The 15,276-nt window shown below is 34.7% G+C and overlaps 2 protein-coding genes across 2 annotated transcripts; both read right to left on the reverse strand.

Annotated features, from left to right (window-relative positions):
- Nucleotides 1–1,080: 1,080 nt before the first annotated feature.
- LOC107561565 (CD302 antigen-like) lies at nt 1,081–10,789 on the reverse strand. The gene is made up of 6 exons (XM_016246036.1): nt 10,661–10,789; nt 8,613–8,738; nt 8,392–8,502; nt 4,325–4,507; nt 1,944–1,967; nt 1,081–1,728 (listed from the first exon to the last, which is right to left on the reverse strand). Exons 1-6 carry the CDS (start codon nt 10,746–10,748, stop codon nt 1,526–1,528), a joined length of 735 nt encoding a protein of 244 aa, XP_016101522.1. The 5' UTR covers nt 10,749–10,789; the 3' UTR covers nt 1,081–1,525.
- A 1,630-nt stretch (nt 10,790–12,419) lies between these two features.
- On the reverse strand, nt 12,420–15,214 carry LOC107561559 (CD302 antigen-like). The gene is made up of 4 exons (XM_016246030.1): nt 15,069–15,214; nt 13,021–13,146; nt 12,800–12,910; nt 12,420–12,445 (listed from the first exon to the last, which is right to left on the reverse strand). Exons 1-4 carry the CDS (start codon nt 15,154–15,156, stop codon nt 12,420–12,422), a joined length of 351 nt encoding a protein of 116 aa, XP_016101516.1. The 5' UTR covers nt 15,157–15,214.
- Between the last annotated feature and the right edge of the window lie 62 nt (nt 15,215–15,276).

Genomic DNA, 15,276 nt, shown 5'->3' on the forward strand with positions numbered 1-15,276 from the left:
CTTCTTTGCTTAGTGATTGTTTGGTACACCTAATTCATTGATCATCGTAAAATAATCTTTTATCTTAGAATCGGGTTTTCTCAATGATAACAAGGACAAGACAAAAAATATGCATCATATGTATATAAAGTTTTATTTTATTTAATTTATTTTTTGTGTAGGGGGTGAGGGGGTAGGGGTAGGTTAGAGGGACCCCCCAAGAGCTTTGACACTATTCGAACACTGTATGTATATATATATATATATATATATATATATATATATATATATATTTAATTCTTCTTTGCTTAGTGATTGTTTGGTACACCTAATTCATTGATCATCGTAAAATAATCTTTTATCTTAGAATCGGGTTTTCTCAATGATAACAAGGACAAGACAAAAAATATGCATCATATGTATATAAAGTTTTATTTTATTTTATTTATTTTTTGTGTAGGGGGTGAGGGGGTAGGGGTAGGTTAGAGGGACCCCCCCAAGAGCTTTGACACTATTCGAACACTGTATGTATATATAACCAACGTTTACCATCCAACCTGACAGAACTGGAGAGGCTCTGCAAGGAGGAATGGCAGAGGATCCCTAAATCCAGGTGTGAAAAACTTGTTGCCTCTTTCCCAAAAAGACTCATGGCTGTATTCGATCAAAAGGGTGCTTCTACTAAATACTGAGCAAAGGGTCTGAATACTTAGGACCATGTGTTATTTCAGTTTTTCTTTTTTAATAAATCTGCAAAAATGTCAACAATTCTGTGTTTTTCTGTCAATATGGGGTGCTGTGTGTACATTAATGAGGAAAAAAAATTAACTTAAATGATTTTAGCAAATGGCTGCAATATAACAAAGAGTGAAAAATTTAAGGGGGTCTGAACACTTTCCGTACCCACTGTATATATATACACACATTATTAAGAATAATACAAATAATAGATAATATATTCAGATAATATTTTCAGACGATATATAATTTTATACATAAAATTTATATTTTTAAATTATATTTTTCTGATTCATTACCATCAGGCAAGGTATATATATATATATATATATATATATATATATATACACACACACACACACACACTGCACATATATATATAATTTAGACATTTTTCTGATAATTTTTCAGCTTTTGCAACCAGCCTGTGGACATGATTAGCTGTAAGGACACAATGAAACTAATCTCACAGAAGTCACATGAGAAAAGCAGCTCAGAGAAAATATTAGTAAAGCAGAGTCACTAAAGTGTTGAGTCTTCAAGGAGAAGGAAAAGATCAATGTGCTTAATTGTCCTGCGTAATAAAACCCCAGCAACTGTTTTAGCTTTATTTCACACATGGCATTCAGACAGATCATATTTCCCCACACAGTCCTCCATTCCACCCCAGAGAAAGAGATCATTTGAGTCACGACTGCCTCGTTTTGTTCTATGTGGACCGTCGCTGAGGAACCAGTGAAAAGGGAAGAGTTCACAGTCTCCCGTGAACGCCTGCTGATTATTCTCACCCGGGCACGGATGAAAAACACTAAGGTACCACCTCGATTTCTTCAGCTTCTATCAAGCAGGCCTGATCGGTGGACGGGGATCTGAAGGGCGGGTGGTACTCGATCAGGTTGAGGATGGATGAACCAGAGTTGTTTCTTTGGTGAAAGAACCAAACCATTGCAGAAACGAGCAGTATCAGCGCCACGCTGATGATGACCAGAGCTGACAGAAGAGGACTGCCCTCTAGAGATGAGAGAAGAAAGAAATAGAATGATCCAGATGGTTTCTGGTGGTTTAAATGATTTACAATGAACATGACGGCTTCAAACAAACTCAATTATGGACATTATGTCTTTTAGGGAAAAAAAAGAGGAGACAAATGGGGAAAACTCACTTAATTTAAGTGTACAGATATAATAGCAAGATCACATTAACAACACAAATAAGATCATGCTTACTCGGTGGGCTTATCCAGACGGCCTCTGAAAAACAAATAAAAAAGATTGAAAGTCAAATTACACTCTAAAATCTTTATGGGCAAAGCATACCTACATTTTATCTTCCATAATGTTGGAAACTAAAAATATGCACTAGTATGTTCTTTCCACAAATGTACCATTTTATATTATTTTAGCAAAATTATGATATTACATCATTCACTGCACCTGAAACATATGGATGGCCAAATTACTCAAAAATGAATCATTAAATAAATATTTGAACATGTATGAACTAGAAAGTTCAAAGATATCGAGATTTAAAAAGGTGACATTCACTAATGCCGAGTAATGTGCTGACAACCGTAACCCTGTTAACCAAAATTAAATGTCAGGAGCTTGTGCTTAAATTAAAAACAATCCAAAATGAAAAAGGAATGGTTCAAATAAACAAAAATAAGCAAAAAGCACCTTTCTCCAATGACAGCCATTCATATATAACTGGCCATAAAACTAGAACTATTATTATAGCTGTAGGTGCATGCTTGTCCATTTTACGATCTTGGTCCTGTCACGTTGTTTGTACTTGAATAGACTGATAATAATACACAATGTCCATAACTTAAAAAATAAGCTTGGATATTCCAATCCATTTATTGTCTCCTTCTTGATTCAAAATTTCAAACAGCAACAAACCATAAAGAAGTAAAAGTGTCTAATTACTCAAGTCCATCACGACGCGTCAGAACCAAGATCGTAAAATGGACAATCATACACTTACAACTTAAAGTCAAAAAGTTTGTTTGACCTCCTTCATGCACACCCACTATGCCGATTCAACAACATAAATATGCAGCCTCTAGTGGCTTGAAAGAAAACATGAAAGAAATGGCTCCTACAATAGTTGCTCCAAAAATGGCTCCTATAATAGTTAACTAAAACTAGAAAAAAAATTGCATGTATTTATTATATTTTTACTTAAAAATAAAATAAATGTTTACTGAAAAAAAAAATAGATAGACAGATAGAATGATAGAACGATAGACAGATAGATAGATAGACAGATAGATAGATAGATAGAACGATAGATAGATAGATAGATAGATAGATAGATAGATAGATAGATAGATAGATAGATAGATAGAATGATAGAACGATAGAGAGATAGATAGATAGATAGATAGATAGATAGATAGATAGATAGATAGATAGATAGATAGATAGAGAGATAGATAGAACGATAGATAGAACAATAGATAGATAGATAGAGAGATAGATAGCTAGAACGATAGATAGACAGATAGATAGAGAGATAGATAGATAGATAGATAGATAGATAGATAGATAGATAGAGAGATAGATAGAACGATAGATAGAACAATAGATAGATAGATAGAGAGATAGATAGCTAGAACGATAGATAGACAGATAGATAGAGAGATAGATAGAATGATAGATAGAACAATAGATAGATAGATAGAGAGATAGAGAGATAGATAGAACGATAGATAGATAGATAGATAGATAGATAGAGAGATAGATAGATAGATAGATAGATAGATAGACATATTCATTTAGTTTAACAATGTACTAAAATAACAAACTAAAATTTAAATAAAAATTAATAAAACTATATAGAAATGGTAAAAAAAATAACTGCACACAACAAAATTACTAAAACTTTAACAAAAATTAGGATAAAAATGGAAAACACAAAAATAATGAAAAACTATAGTAGCATCTCAATTGACCCTGCGCAAAGACCCGCCCCCTTAGTTACTGTTGCTATGTCCGACAAGCCAAGGGTCTCTCACGGCACACATCATGTTCTCACACAGTGAAAAATACACGCGGAGCAAAGAGGAAACTGACAGACAAGACAGAGCAGGTTACCTTTGGTATGAAACAAGAAATTCAAACAATAAATACCAATTTGTTGCTCTTTAATGTGTCGTGACAGATCCTCTTTACTAGTTACATCACGAAATCGACATCAGGAGGTATCTTATCTCAACCGCGGAAAGACGTCAATACACGCCGTTTTTTTAAGTTCAACTCCACCGACGTTAATCTACTCTCCTGTCTGGTTTGTTTGTCAGACAAAATGGCAGATTCAGTGTTATGATTGGTCAGATCGCCAAAGGGCCAATTGTACTAAAATAACACTGAATTGCCCTAATCCAGTGGTTTTCAAACCAGTCCTGCAGGCACTCCTAGCACCTCACATTTTGTATGTCTCCCATATCTGACACACCCATTTCAGGTCTTGCAGTCTCTACTAATGAGCTGATGAGTTGAATCAGGTGTGATAGATGAGGGAGGCACAGAAAATGTGCAGCGCTGGGGGTGCTCGCAGGACCGGTTTGAAAACCACTGCCCTAATCCAAGAAGTGTGCACTTACTTGTCTTACACACTACTCCGTTCTCAGGTTCATCCGTGCAGCTGACGTTTTCCCACTTCCCTGTGTTGGAGTGAAGAACGACACACGTGTCCAAGAGAGGCAGATCAGTGTCATCAGAGCCGCCGTCCTCCCAGTTACTATAGCGCAACACGCTGTTATCGTCATGCCACTTGAAGACATCTTCTGCAAGACACATAGAGAGAGATATGCTTGTAATGAAACATATTTCACAGAAATTCTCAGTGAAAACAAATGATGCACTCTACAATAAGGATCGGTTCAGGGTGGTTCAGATTTGTACTTTCCTTGCTATCATTTTCACTGTGAAACATGTTTCACAAGTTCACCTGCACATATAATCCTTCAATATAATGAAGGTATAAACGCATAAAGCCCACTTGGACAGCTTAATAATGAAGTTAGTAATAAAGTAAAAGAAACTGGATTGCCAGTAGTGATGTAAGCAGCTGTTTATATATTAGTTGTGATGCGTTATGATTGACAGGATTAGCTCCTCCCAATCCTTCATTTAAAACGCAATGGCAAAAATGTTTTTCATTAAAAATAATATATTATTTTTTCAAATATAATAATAATTAAATACAAATATAATTTAATATATTATATATTTTTTTCAAATATAACAGTTTATAAAAATAATATAATAAAAACTATATATTTTATAGTTTTATATATATATATATAACTATATATATATATATATATATATATTCCCCACACAACACAACATTTTCTTCACCAAAAAACAATTTGATTAATTGTTTTGATTAATTATCAAAACAATTAATTTTCAATAATTACAGATTCATACACACTTTTGCTGTTAAACAATGACATAAAGTGACTTGTTTATCGTTTTCAACCTATTCTAACCAAAGCTTTCAAGACTATGACAACTTATTCTTGCACTTGCAACAAAACCTCATCTGAATAACATTAGCATAAAAACACATGTAAACACCTGATGCAGCACTGGCCTGAATCTCTGTCACATCAGGCCATTCTTACTGAGCCATGAACACATGATCAAAGTTCACTTTGTCCTCTGGTTCATTGTTCAATAACTAAGTGAAGTCTTTCATCGTGAAGCCTAAACAGACTGATGTAAACGTGTGGTGTCTGGAATATGTTTCTATAGTTTTCACTTGAAAGCATCTGGGCTCTGGGTGTGGATGATGTATTCTTTGAATCCACAAACCACCCGATCAGCCCCTAAAACAACAGGATTTCCTTGTGTTGTGAGACGACACATGTGAAAATCGCACTAGAGGAAGACGGCTCGGAAAGTTGATGGGTGTTTACATGTACATTATGTATGGACTTCTGATATAACCTGAAGATACAGAGCAATGTTAAAGGGCCAGTTCAAAGACGTTGTCATCATTTACTCACCATATAAACCGGTCAATGTAGTCAAACCTACACAGCGTGTCAAAAAGCACCATTTGAATTAGGGCTGGGCGATAATTCGATAACGATAATTATCGCGGTATAATTTTCCTCGATAAAATGATATGAAGAGTTCGATAAATGCTCGATATAATGTTTATGTGCCAAAAGTGGAACGAAACAGCGCGACTCATTTAAGTCTCACAAGACAGATGCGTTTACTCACTAAACAGCGCTGTGAGATCCAGTGTGAAGTGCTTGAATTCAGTGAAGAACTCTGTGATTTAAACTAGTTTAGAGCCAAACAGGAGAAACACTGTGTGCAACGAGACAGTCAGAAGGCTTTTCAATCTACACATCGCCATCATTTACCATGGATTTACTGTAGTTACACTCACTGCACCATGGTATTGTGGCAGAAATGTGGGATATTCACATTGAATTTTATTACAGGAGCAGTGGTATATAACTGTAGTATGTATTTGTGATTAAGCTATAGCATGTGTGCATTTATAGTGTTTTTAGACTACTGTTTTTCATACAAATAGGCTACCTAAAAACCATATAGGTCTATTTTTACCATGGTATTGAGGTGCTATATGTGTGGTTTTAACTGTGTTTATCATGATTTAAATGTATGCTACTATGGGAGACCAATGCTTAATAAAAAAAATAAAAAAAACTAGGTCAGAATAAATTTAACCATATAAAACTGAGATTTCTACAATTTTTACAGATGTTACTGATTTTGATAATGAACAAAAATTTACCTCCGCATCCTAACTGGCAGAAATGTGGGATATTCACATTGAATTTTATTACAGGAGCAGTGGTATATAACTGTAGTATGTATTTGTGATTAAGCTATAGCATGTGTGCATTTATAGTGTTTTTAGACTACTGTTTTTCATACAAATAGGCTACCTAAAAACCATATAGTTCTATTTTTACCATGGTATTGAGGTTCTATATGTGTGGTTTTAACTGTGTTTATCATGATTTAAATGTATGCTACTATGGGAGACCAATGCTTAATAAAAAAAAATAAAAAAAACTAGGTCAGAATAAATTTAACCATATAAAACTGAGATCTCTACAATTTTTACAGATGTTACTGATTTTGATAATGAACAAAAATTTACCTCCGCATCCTAACTCAAGCTACTATCAAATGTGCATTTCTAAGAGACAAAAAAGTGATATTATTAATATTATCAGGCAACACAAACCTGTTTCTTGATTTGAAACAATATCACTCATTAGAACATGCAGAAACTAAGAAATAACTTTTTCTGTTTAGATATTTATTTTGTTAAATCATTATAATGAGCCCCAATTAACGGTCTGGTTTCTACAACTTTCACTTTGGAGCAAAAATCTGGCTTTAAACTGGAAAGAAATAAAGATTTGAGATTTATCGTGATAATTATCGATATCGACGGATTATCGTGATAATTTTTTTGCCCATATCGCCCAGCCCTAATTTGAATTGAGAATAAGTACAGAAGAACAGCTTGAACATTCTTCCTTAAATTTCATTTTGCGCTTCATGTACAAAAGAAGAGCTCAGAATAACACGAGTGTGAGAAACCGGTGCCAAAATATTTATTTTTGCATAAACTAACCCTTTACACCTTAAAGTACGTATGATTCACTCAATTAGAAGTCACACAAAGTGTCAGAAACACCAGACATGCTCAAAAATAACTAAACAGACTGGTGAAGATTTTCCAAAGCACTTCTCCTTTAACAGGCTCGACTAAAAGCACTGACTAGGCAACAGTCTGGTAAACAACTCTTTGCCAAGGCCTCGGGTCTGAACAGATTAGTCAAGTTCAGTTGCAGTCCATGTAGAGAAGCTGGACCACGTCCAATAATCTGCTTAAACATGTACGGCATAGTTTTTTTTGTCTTTAAGGGGGAAAAATCTTATTTTCAGAACATTTTACTATTTGATTCAATGCACAAGTTATATTTTACTTCATAAAACAGAACTTGCACAATGAATTAAATAGTTAAAAATCATTGAAATTCCTTTAAAACTGAATTTACATAGCGAAGAACAAAAAAAGCGATATTGTAGGCAAAAAAATGCAAACATTTCTAAGTAAAATTTGATATAATTCTTTAGAAAAACTTTTTTTAATTCTGAAATTTACTCATTATAATTCCTCATTAATATTTAAATATATATATATAAAATTTCACACCAAAATTGTACTTGCTTGGTAAAAACAATACTTTAAAATCAACATAAAATTATATTCACAACCCATATTACTTTTCTGTAATCTGACGCATCTCTGAATGAAAACAGGATATTCAATAAGAAAAAAGAATCTAAGGCAGGACTTGAATTGATTCAGGAAATTGATTGGCTCTTGAAAAGTGGGTGTTACTTTTCAGAATGAAAGGGAGGGGTTTAAAGTAAAAGGAATTTGTGATGTCCGCCAAAATGGAAAGTTCTTTCAGAGGTGGAGCAAGTTAGTACTGTACAATTTGCTAAAAGATTACGAAAGCAAATATTTTTGTGCACTGATGAAATGTTTACAGTAAGATACCGCATTAGAAAAGCAAATATGTTAAATTCTGAAGTTTAAAGACCTACAACTAGGTTTTGAGACACAGGAGTGTTTTCGGATGAAGATCAAACTTACCATCGCTGTCGTAGTACATTCCAAGCCAGATGCTCATTTTGCCTTTCCATACAAATGGGCTGTACTTAATGATGAAGTTATTCTCCTCGGCACTTTTTACTGTCAAGAGATCTAAAAACGCAATAGGGAAGGTTAAACTGTACCATACAGTGCATAAAAACAATAGACAAGTTTAGATATTTCAGTGTGTTACAGTTTGCAAATTGTAAAGAATTAACCACCATATCCTCTGCACATGTCTTTCGCATCTTGAAGGGAGTAGCTTTTGGCGATGTCCTCCTCTCCATGGACGAAGTGATAGCAGTTGAGGCCGAACGGCAACCACGTGCGTCCATCTGCAGGACAGTCTGTCCGGAAAGAACTTTTAAAATCTCAACAAGAGTCCTAAGGCAACAAGTGGTATAAGCTCTCTCCTCCATGCTAATCTGAGGTTTTTATTTTAACCAGCCATCAAGCGACAGAACACATTGGTTCAAAATAACCAAGCATCATATACAGTAAGTCACGGACTGGCTGTGATTGTGATTGTGTTGTCATGCAGCATTTGATTTCAGCGAGGGCTGATTTTTTTCCCTCCCAAAGGAATACATAAGAAGACATTTTGAACTTAAACAGCAGTTCATGGTGTCATTTGTCAAACTCGAAAAGACATAAAAACCTCATAAAAGTGCCACAAAAGCATAATAAAGGTAGTGGCTTTTGCACTATTTCTGAAACAAGAAAAATTGCTTTCATATCTCTCAAATCAAATTTAGCGCCATGCAATAGGTCTGAATCACATTTGGTAACAAGAAATGCAAGAACTAATGATGTTTGGATAATGTCATGAACAGTGTTGGGGGTAACGCATTACAAGTAACGGGAGTTAAGTAATCAGATTACTTTTTTCAAGTAACCAGTAAAGTAACGCATTACTTTCTAATTTAAAAGAAAATATCTGAGTTACTTTTTCCAAGTAAGTAATGCCAGTTGCTTTGTTTTCCCATGTATTTGACTGACTCTCCTGTCCTCATGTTGAGAGAAACCAGCAGTGAGGCGTTGTGTGCGCTGTGTGAACATGATGCTTACTGTACTTCTAGAGTCAATGTATTCAGTATTTCCTCAAATGGATAAAAACATTGAAATGCAAACTCAGAATATGAAGCAAACCTGCAATAAGTAAATATGTTTAACACAAATAGCCTTTATGTATTTTAAATCTCATTTTATTAACCAGTGTCTTTCCTGCTGACCTTCGATTATCCAATACAACCATACTAATAAGCAAAAGTGACTTTATATCAACATAATATTTGTGTTCTTTCTTTCTATTGCTGAAGAGTGTTGAACTTTTCTACTCCATCCTAACCCTCTACTGTACAGATGTGAATTTACATTTCCTTCAGCCTGAGGCTTATTCATTTCACTTTTGGTGTGAAAGGGCTTTTACATTTGCCAAAAAATATAACTTTTTATATTAAAAATCAAACAAGCAAGCCCAGCCCAGATGAGAAAAAGTAATGCAGTATGTTCTGAAGTAACATAATGTATTACTTTCCATAAAAAGTAACTAAGTAACGCAATTAGCTACTTTTTTTTTGAGAGAGTAACGCAATTTGGTTATGTATTTAAAAGTAACTTCCCCAAAACTGCTCATTAACGTCTAAAGTTATCATATGGCTTCAGAAGATTTGTAATATAGCGCAAACGTCGTATAACACCATACAGGTGTGTGCATAAGTAAATGTATGTAAATAATGACAGAATTTTCATTTTTATATAACTATAAAAAGTTTTAAAGATTGCATTCTATTACTTTAAAACTAAAGACTTAATTTCAATTACGTTTGCATGCATGAAAATCATAATTTCTCGAAACCCCGATATCTCTTTCGTGATAGCTCTTTAAAAAATCCATTACGGTTTTACAGTATTGATAACTGTAATTATGGTATTACCAAAACAACATATAGCATATGTGGAGCTTCCTCTTTCACTGACTGGTTTGACTGGTTTCCCCCAGTCTTATTAAGTTAGAAGTCAAAGCTCGTGATGCAGAGCTACTGACATGAAGACAAGTTAATTGACATTCAGTTTCAGAACCTTTAAATAGAATTCAAAATAACAATCTGTAAGTGTTTCTCATGGCGAGAAGAGTGGAGATCTCGGATGAACTCGAGTACGCACTGAAGTTCACTGTTGTTTGAGTCGCCAGAAAACAACCCAAGCAGTCACGAGCTTTGCGTTAAACGCTTAACAGATCCAACACTCACTGAAGCAACCCACTCACCGGCAGTGTCCTCTCCTTGCGCGAAACGGCACGTACGAATGAGAAAAACGATGTAAAACAGCGTGAAAAGACGAGAACTGGAGCCCATGTTTTCAGCACAGTGCAGATATCACGACTGCGCGCTGAACGCGTCACACACACACACACACACACACTTGTCTGGTTTGCTATCCTTGTGGGGACTCTCCATAGGCGTAATGTTTTTTCTACTGTACAGACCGTATATTCTATTGCCCTACACCAACCCTACCCCTAAACCTGGTATTGTGGCAGAAATGTGGGATATTCACATTGAATTTTATTACAGGAGCAGTGGTATATAACTGTAGTATGTATTTGTGATTAAGCTATAGCATGTGTGCATTTATAGTGTTTTTAGACTACTGTTTTTCATACAAATAGGCTACCTAAAAACCATATAGTTCTATTTTTACCATGGTATTGAGGTTCTATATGTGTGGTTTTAACTGTGTTTATCATGATTTAAATGTATGCTACTATGGGAGACCAATGCTTAATAAAAAAAATAAAAAAAACTAGGTCAGAATAAATTTAACCATATAAAACTGAGATTTCTACAATTTTTACAGATGTTACTGATTTTGATAATGAACAAAAATTTACCTCCGCATCCTAACTCAAGCTACTATCAAATGTGCATTTCTAAGAGACAAAAAAGTGATATTATTCATATTATCAGGCAACACAAACCTGTTTCTTGATTTGAAACAATATCACTCATTAGAACATGCAGAAACTAAGAAATAACTTTTTCTGTTTAGATATTTATTTTGTTAAATCATTATAATGAGCCCCAATTAACGGTCTGGTTTCTACAACTTTCACTTTGGAGCAAAAATCTGGCTTTAAACAAGAAAGAAATAAAGATTTGAGATTTATCGTGATAATTATCGATATCGACGGATTATCGTGATAATTTTTTTGCCCATATCGCCCAGCCCTAATTTGAATTGAGAATAAGTACAGAAGAACAGCTTGAACATTCTTCCTTAAATTTCATTTTGCGCTTCATGTACAAAAGAAGAGCTCAGAATAACACGAGTGTGAGAAACCGGTGCCAAAATATTTATTTTTGCATAAACTAACCCTTTACACCTTAAAGTACGTATGATTCACTCAATTAGAAGTCACACAAAGTGTCAGAAACACCAGACATGCTCAAAAATAACTAAACAGACTGGTGAAGATTTTCCAAAGCACTTCTCCTTTAACAGGCTCGACTAAAAGCACTGACTAGGCAACAGTCTGGTAAACAACTCTTTGCCAAGGCCTCGGGTCTGAACAGATTAGTCAAGTTCAGTTGCAGTCCATGTAGAGAAGCTGGACCACGTCCAATAATCTGCTTAAACATGTACGGCATAGTTTTTTTTGTCTTTAAGGGGGAAAAATCTTATTTTCAGAACATTTTACTATTTGATTCAATGCACAAGTTATATTTTACTTCATAAAACAGAACTTGCACAATGAATTAAATAGTTAAAAATCATTGAAATTCCTTTAAAACTGAATTTACATAGCGAAGAACAAAAAAAGCGATATTGTAGGCAAAAAAATGCAAACATTTCTAAGTAAAATTTGATATAATTCTTTAGAAAAACTTTTTTTAATTCTGAAATTTACTCATTATAATTCCTCATTAATATTTAAATATATATATATAAAATTTCACACCAAAATTGTACTTGCTTGGTAAAAACAATACTTTAAAATCAACATAAAATTATATTCACAACCCATATTACTTTTCTGTAATCTGACGCATCTCTGAATGAAAACAGGATATTCAATAAGAAAAAAGAATCTAAGGCAGGACTTGAATTGATTCAGGAAATTGATTGGCTCTTGAAAAGTGGGTGTTACTTTTCAGAATGAAAGGGAGGGGTTTAAAGTAAAAGGAATTTGTGATGTCCGCCAAAATGGAAAGTTCTTTCAGAGGTGGAGCAAGTTAGTACTGTACAATTTGCTAAAAGATTACGAAAGCAAATATTTTTGTGCACTGATGAAATGTTTACAGTAAGATACCGCATTAGAAAAGCAAATATGTTAAATTCTGAAGTTTAAAGACCTACAACTAGGTTTTGAGACACAGGAGTGTTTTCGGATGAAGATCAAACTTACCATCGCTGTCGTAGTACATTCCAAGCCAGATGCTCATTTTGCCTTTCCATACAAATGGGCTGTACTTAATGATGAAGTTATTCTCCTCGGCACTTTTTACTGTCAAGAGATCTAAAAACGCAATAGGGAAGGTTAAACTGTACCATACAGTGCATAAAAACAATAGACAAGTTTAGATATTTCAGTGTGTTACAGTTTGCAAATTGTAAAGAATTAACCACCATATCCTCTGCACATGTCTTTCGCATCTTGAAGGGAGTAGCTTTTGGCGATGTCCTCCTCTCCATGGACGAAGTGATAGCAGTTGAGGCCGAACGGCAACCACGTGCGTCCATCTGCAGGACAGTCTGTCCGGAAAGAACTTTTAAAATCTCAACAAGAGTCCTAAGGCAACAAGTGGTATAAGCTCTCTCCTCCATGCTAATCTGAGGTTTTTATTTTAACCAGCCATCAAGCGACAGAACACATTGGTTCAAAATAACCAAGCATCATATACAGTAAGTCACGGACTGGCTGTGATTGTGATTGTGTTGTCATGCAGCATTTGATTTCAGCGAGGGCTGATTTTTTTCCCTCCCAAAGGAATACATAAGAAGACATTTTGAACTTAAACAGCAGTTCATGGTGTCATTTGTCAAACTCGAAAAGACATAAAAACCTCATAAAAGTGCCACAAAAGCATAATAAAGGTAGTGGCTTTTGCACTATTTCTGAAACAAGAAAAATTGCTTTCATATCTCTCAAATCAAATTTAGCGCCATGCAATAGGTCTGAATCACATTTGGTAACAAGAAATGCAAGAACTAATGATGTTTGGATAATGTCATGAACAGTGTTGGGGGTAACGCATTACAAGTAACGGGAGTTAAGTAATCAGATTACTTTTTTCAAGTAACCAGTAAAGTAACGCATTACTTTCTAATTTAAAAGAAAATATCTGAGTTACTTTTTCCAAGTAAGTAATGCCAGTTGCTTTGTTTTCCCATGTATTTGACTGACTCTCCTGTCCTCATGTTGAGAGAAACCAGCAGTGAGGCGTTGTGTGCGCTGTGTGAACATGATGCTTACTGTACTTCTAGAGTCAATGTATTCAGTATTTCCTCAAATGGATAAAAACATTGAAATGCAAACTCAGAATATGAAGCAAACCTGCAATAAGTAAATATGTTTAACACAAATAGCCTTTATGTATTTTAAATCTCATTTTATTAACCAGTGTCTTTCCTGCTGACCTTCGATTATCCAATACAACCATACTAATAAGCAAAAGTGACTTTATATCAACATAATATTTGTGTTCTTTCTTTCTATTGCTGAAGAGTGTTGAACTTTTCTACTCCATCCTAACCCTCTACTGTACAGATGTGAATTTACATTTCCTTCAGCCTGAGGCTTATTCATTTCACTTTTGGTGTGAAAGGGCTTTTACATTTGCCAAAAAATATAACTTTTTATATTAAAAATCAAACAAGCAAGCCCAGCCCAGATGAGAAAAAGTAATGCAGTATGTTCTGAAGTAACATAATGTATTACTTTCCATAAAAAGTAACTAAGTAACGCAATTAGCTACTTTTTTTTTGAGAGAGTAACGCAATTTGGTTATGTATTTAAAAGTAACTTCCCCAAAACTGCTCATTAACGTCTAAAGTTATCATATGGCTTCAGAAGATTTGTAATATAGCGCAAACGTCGTATAACACCATACAGGTGTGTGCATAAGTAAATGTATGTAAATAATGACAGAATTTTCATTTTTATATAACTATAAAAAGTTTTAAAGATTGCATTCTATTACTTTAAAACTAAAGACTTAATTTCAATTACGTTTGCATGCATGAAAATCATAATTTCTCGAAACCCCGATATCTCTTTCGTGATAGCTCTTTAAAAAATCCATTACGGTTTTACAGTATTGATAACTGTAATTATGGTATTACCAAAACAACATATAGCATATGTGGAGCTTCCTCTTTCACTGACTGGTTTGACTGGTTTCCCCCAGTCTTATTAAGTTAGAAGTCAAAGCTCGTGATGCAGAGCTACTGACATGAAGACAAGTTCATTGACATTCAGTTTCAGAACCTTTAAATAGAATTCAAAATAACAATCTGTAAGTGTTTCTCATGGCGAGAAGAGTGGAGATCTCGGATGAACTCGAGTACGCACTGAAGTTCACTGTTGTTTGAGTCGCCAGAAAACAACCCAAGCAGTCACGAGCTTTGCGTTAAACGCTTAACAGATCCAACACTCACTAAAGCAACCCACTCACCGGCAGTGTCCTCTCCTTGCGCGAAACGACACGTACGAATGAGAAAAACGATGTAAAACAGCGTGAAAAGACGAGAACTGGAGCCCATGTTTTCAGCACAGTGCAGATATCACGACTGCGCGCTGAACGCGTCACACACACACACACACACACACACACACACACACACACACACACACACACACCTACCTACTTTTATTCTTCTTTA

The sequence above is a fragment of the Sinocyclocheilus grahami genome, unplaced genomic scaffold (genome assembly GCF_001515645.1).
Source record: "Sinocyclocheilus grahami isolate Dianchi unplaced genomic scaffold, SAMN03320097.WGS_v1.1 scaffold780.1, whole genome shotgun sequence".
In the NCBI taxonomy this organism is placed as follows: domain Eukaryota; kingdom Metazoa; phylum Chordata; class Actinopteri; order Cypriniformes; family Cyprinidae; genus Sinocyclocheilus; species Sinocyclocheilus grahami.